Source organism: Hippocampus comes, unplaced genomic scaffold (assembly GCF_001891065.2).
Source record: "Hippocampus comes isolate QL1 unplaced genomic scaffold, H_comes_QL1_v1.1 scaffold164, whole genome shotgun sequence".
NCBI lineage: Eukaryota > Metazoa > Chordata > Actinopteri > Syngnathiformes > Syngnathidae > Hippocampus > Hippocampus comes.
This window is the reverse complement of record NW_017805005.1, coordinates 278,166-282,142: the sequence shown is the minus strand read 5'-3', so window position 1 is coordinate 282,142 and position 3,977 is coordinate 278,166. Positions and strand designations below refer to the sequence as shown.

General features: G+C 42.6%; 1 protein-coding gene across 4 annotated transcripts in view; it reads right to left on the bottom strand.

Moving 5' to 3' along the window:
• med23 (mediator complex subunit 23) overlaps positions 1-3,583 on the bottom strand; it is an 11,727-nt gene extending 8,144 nt beyond the window's left edge. For 2 of the 4 annotated variants that reach the window (XM_019859268.1, XM_019859282.1), the window contains exons 1-10: positions 3,400-3,582; positions 2,909-2,940; positions 2,577-2,664; positions 2,337-2,461; positions 2,074-2,185; positions 1,633-1,731; positions 1,430-1,531; positions 1,287-1,356; positions 1,011-1,123; positions 795-890 (exon numbers count right to left, since the gene is read on the bottom strand). In XM_019859268.1, the coding sequence (XP_019714827.1) occupies positions 795-890; positions 1,011-1,123; positions 1,287-1,356; positions 1,430-1,531; positions 1,633-1,731; positions 2,074-2,185; positions 2,337-2,461; positions 2,577-2,664; positions 2,909-2,940; positions 3,400-3,450 (888 nt within the window). In that variant the 5' untranslated portion in view covers positions 3,451-3,582. Of the gene's footprint in view, positions 1-794; positions 891-1,010; positions 1,124-1,286; positions 1,357-1,429; positions 1,532-1,632; positions 1,732-2,064; positions 2,186-2,336; positions 2,462-2,576; positions 2,665-2,908; positions 2,941-3,399 lie in introns of all 4 variants that reach the window. The other 2 variants (XM_019859263.1, XM_019859274.1) reach the window with 2 other exon arrangements.
• Positions 3,584-3,977: the final 394 nt, after the last annotated feature.

Genomic DNA, 3,977 nt, shown 5'->3' with positions numbered 1-3,977 from the left:
GGGGAAACAGGCTTGTTAGGCAAGTACGTATGCAGAGGGGAGAGAAGGCTTGCTGAAGGAACGAAAAGACAAAGACAAGTGAATATCAGTGTTTCCCCAGATGAAGACTCACTTTTTTTTTTTTTTTTTGGGTGCGACCACCTAAAATTAGCATTATAGCAATTGCAACGGTGGCATCCTGACTGTCAGTTTTTACTCGCATTACAGTGAAAAATAAAAGTCGGAATTTTATGAAAGTAAAGTCATACCCGGGTTCTTATTTGACAAAAATTCTGTATTAAAATATATCTTATGACAGTAACCTCATAAATTCAAGGTTGGGGGGGAAAACGTGATACAAGATTAAAGAGCAGCTGAAAGTCACAACAACAAAATAATTTTAGGGGGAAAGAAAAGAAAAGAAAAAAGAAAAATTTTACAGGACTAAAGTCAGAATCTTAGAGTGAGAATTTTTTTATGTTAATTTTGAATTCCAAATCCATTCTTAAAACTTTACCACTCTTGTTTAGTTGTAAGACTTTTTTTTCTTTACATTCCGGCAATAATATCCTATAACAACATTCAAGGATAATTGTTTATTTGTGGATGTTCACGGTAGTACATGATAGTACATTTTTCATCTGTAAGAAACACTGAGGCAGCAAACAGAAAAAGCAAGGAAAGAAGACCAAAAAAAAAAAAACATCACAATAAAAGGCTACGTTTATGAAAAAAGGATCCTACTGCATTCGGGGTTCATTAAGCCGAAGTGGGGACACTGAGAGGACGACGAGGGTAACTGTCAACAACTCTACCTGCTTGCTGAGTCCCAACATGTTGCACACCATCTCTCTTGAGTAAGGCTGCTCCAGCACATAGCGCAGCAGACCTGTCTGCGGCTCAAACAGGTCCTGTGGATGCATATCAACGTCCATTCGTACAGTCCTGCGGCTGTGTGTGTGCGCGCGCGTGTGTGTGTGTGTGTGTGTGTGTGTGTGTGTGTGTGTGTGTGTGTGTGTGTGTGGTTGTACCTTATCGAAGGGCAGCATGCCTTTGAGTGGGAAGCGGAGCGTGGTGGGGTCCAGCTTCCAGGAGTTGCAAATGGCGCCACTGTTATTCACCACTGGCAACAGGCTACAGCGACCTGTGGTGGGCGACAACAGTAGGGACACTGGCACAGTCTAATAATACAAAGAGCTGAATACAAAAAAATTAAATAAAAGGAATTTATCTGGCCATCCATTTTCTAATGCGCCGTTCCTCGTTATCTCCCTCTTTCTATCGATTTAAAGTGATCATTTTTTTACCGCAGATGGAGTTGATTCTGGCAGTGGGTCGAAAACTGTCCACAAAGTCTGATATCAAGCTGCCGAGGAGCTACACGCACAAGACACGCATTTAGAAAGACACTTGGAAGAAATGAACACAACCCAAAAGGTACTTCAGTTACCCAGTGCGACAGTTGCCCCTCTGGATACAGTTTTCGGATCTCTGTGATGGCAAAGTAGGCAGGCAGGAGGCAGGCGTTCCTGTCCAAGATGTACTCCACCACCTGGAATACAACATACATAATTTCCATTCTTTATTATTATTTTTTTTTCACTATGGAAATGCATTCTTACTTGAAAGAAAACGATAGGTGGGGGCACACACCTCTCTGGCTGTCAGCAGCTGCCGCACAATGGCCGAGCTGACAGTGATGGGAATGGTCTGGATTTTATCCAGCACGGCCTTCAGCAGGTCTCGAACGCCCTGAAAGGCGAACGAGAACAATCGTGATTAGGAGAAGAATAAAGGAGATGAGATGCTGAGCTATCGCACCGAGACGCCCCATTGTGGGCTGGAACGGAAACCGAAAAAAAAGGCAGAAAGGCCGCCAAATATAAAAGCAAGGAAGGATAGTTGCATTTATTTATTTTATATAAAATCTTGGAAAGACTTGGAAATGTTATCATAACAATAATAAGAAAAAGAGTGACACTATCATGTTTCGTACTGCAATGTTCATACTATAAAAAAAAAAAAACACACATTGAAATGTTTTTTTTTTTTTAATTCCACCCAAAGATAAAAACAAGCATGCACATTCGAAACCTTGTAGTCCACCCCTCCGATGATCTTCCGGATGAGTCCAAAGGTCAGGGCCCACAGTTGAGTCCTTTCCCACTCCAAGTTGTCCGAACTGATCAGAGCAGCGCAAACCATCCTGACACACAAATGCAAAAAGTTGAATGAACACCTGAGAGTGTCATTACAAAGGTGAGCATTAGTTTTCAAAAAGCCAGAAAAAAATCTTGTTTTAGCTGTTATTTTTACCACACAAATTTGTCTGTCTGTGTGTGTGCGCGTGCATCCACCTTGGTGGCAAGAGATTAGTCTCGACAGCCATGGCCAGACAGTCGTAAAGGAAGGAGATTCTTTTGGGACTGTGCTGGCTGTGTGTGAATCGCACGATCCACTGCACACACTGCTCATGAGATGCCTGCAGGAAGACAAGAAGGGGATTGATTCTGTCAAGTCATATGTGTTCTGGATGTGTGTGTGTGTGTGTGTGTGTGTGTGTGTGTGTGTGTGTGTGTGTGTGCGTGCGTGCAAACCTGAGGCAGAGTTCCCCAATATTGTCGGAAGGCTCCAAGACAACTGACCAACTTTGTCCTCTCATCCTCTGGACTGTCCATGCACATCCTGAAAACACAGCGTGTCACGGAAGGTTTTTTTTTTTTTGAGCATACAGTGGACTCATACGTTTGGGATGTGCAACTGGCGACTACACTCCGTATTTTGCTTTAAAATGGCATTTTTGTCATCCAACTGGTTCGGAAATGCATGGTCTTATGTGGCAACTCGGTAGTACTGATGACAAATTGTGTCCCCCTCTATCATTGTAGTCGCCCATCCCTGCGATGTGTGCGTGAAAGGGCGTCATTACCCAGCAAAGGCCTCCTCCACCATCTCCGTTTTCTGAGAAAAGGGACCCAAAAAATGGCATTAAAGTCAAACACAGACAGACAGAACCCATAAATATTACACAAAGCGTGTAATAATGCTCAGCTTTTGAGGCATTATGGCAATGTAACTTGTTTACTCATATTTGGTGGCTAAAAATTAATCGGAGTCACCTGCTAGTATGACGCAGTGCTGTAACAACAACAATAAAACACTGCTAAATCACAGAAATGGAATTCAAAATATAAGGGTGTAACTGTTAGTGGTAGTGCTATGCTAATGTGAACTATATGCATATTGTCTTTCAAGAAAAGTGATGCTGTTGAAATTGAACAGTTAGGTGGGAAATTGTAACAGAGTTAAAACAGGTCGAACAACATGAGAATGAATGTGTCCCTGTGAGTGTGCGCCTGAGAGCATCACCGGTCCCTAAGCACAAACACACGGGAAGATGCCAAAACGAGGAATTATTACCACAACATCCTCAAAGATGCTCTGGAGCTGCGTTTCCATAGTTAGCGCCATGTGTGCAGCGGAAAGCGCCTCCTTTTGTTGCAAAGTCACATTAATGGACTAGGTGTCGCTTCTCATAAGGATAGCTCGGATGCTAACAAAAAAACGCCGAAGAGCCAAGCGAGCGCAGCAGTCAAAACGGTCCAGGCACAAACAAAGTACGCGTACGTAAAACGTTCCGGCCTCCTTTGAAGAAAGCTATTGATATTTGTACATTGTTTAAGTCCATAATAACACTTTTTGTGTTTATTTGTCAGTACAAAGGAATGGTTATTTTAGTCTGTTTACAGTTTTCCAGGCTTTGTTGCCCACCAAACGTCATATTGTTTTTTCCCCCCCTTTATGTTGAATCTATTTGGCCACCGTATTTACCCAACGCCATAATTTTGATTTATTGAACAAATTTCCCTGATAAACGCTCAATAAATATACGGCTGCTTTTTATACTACGGTACTGTCATGATCGGACGGCTTTCTTTCGCGCATGCGCAGATAAGCACTCAGGTGAGCGCAAACCAGTGAGATCACATTCTTCAGGG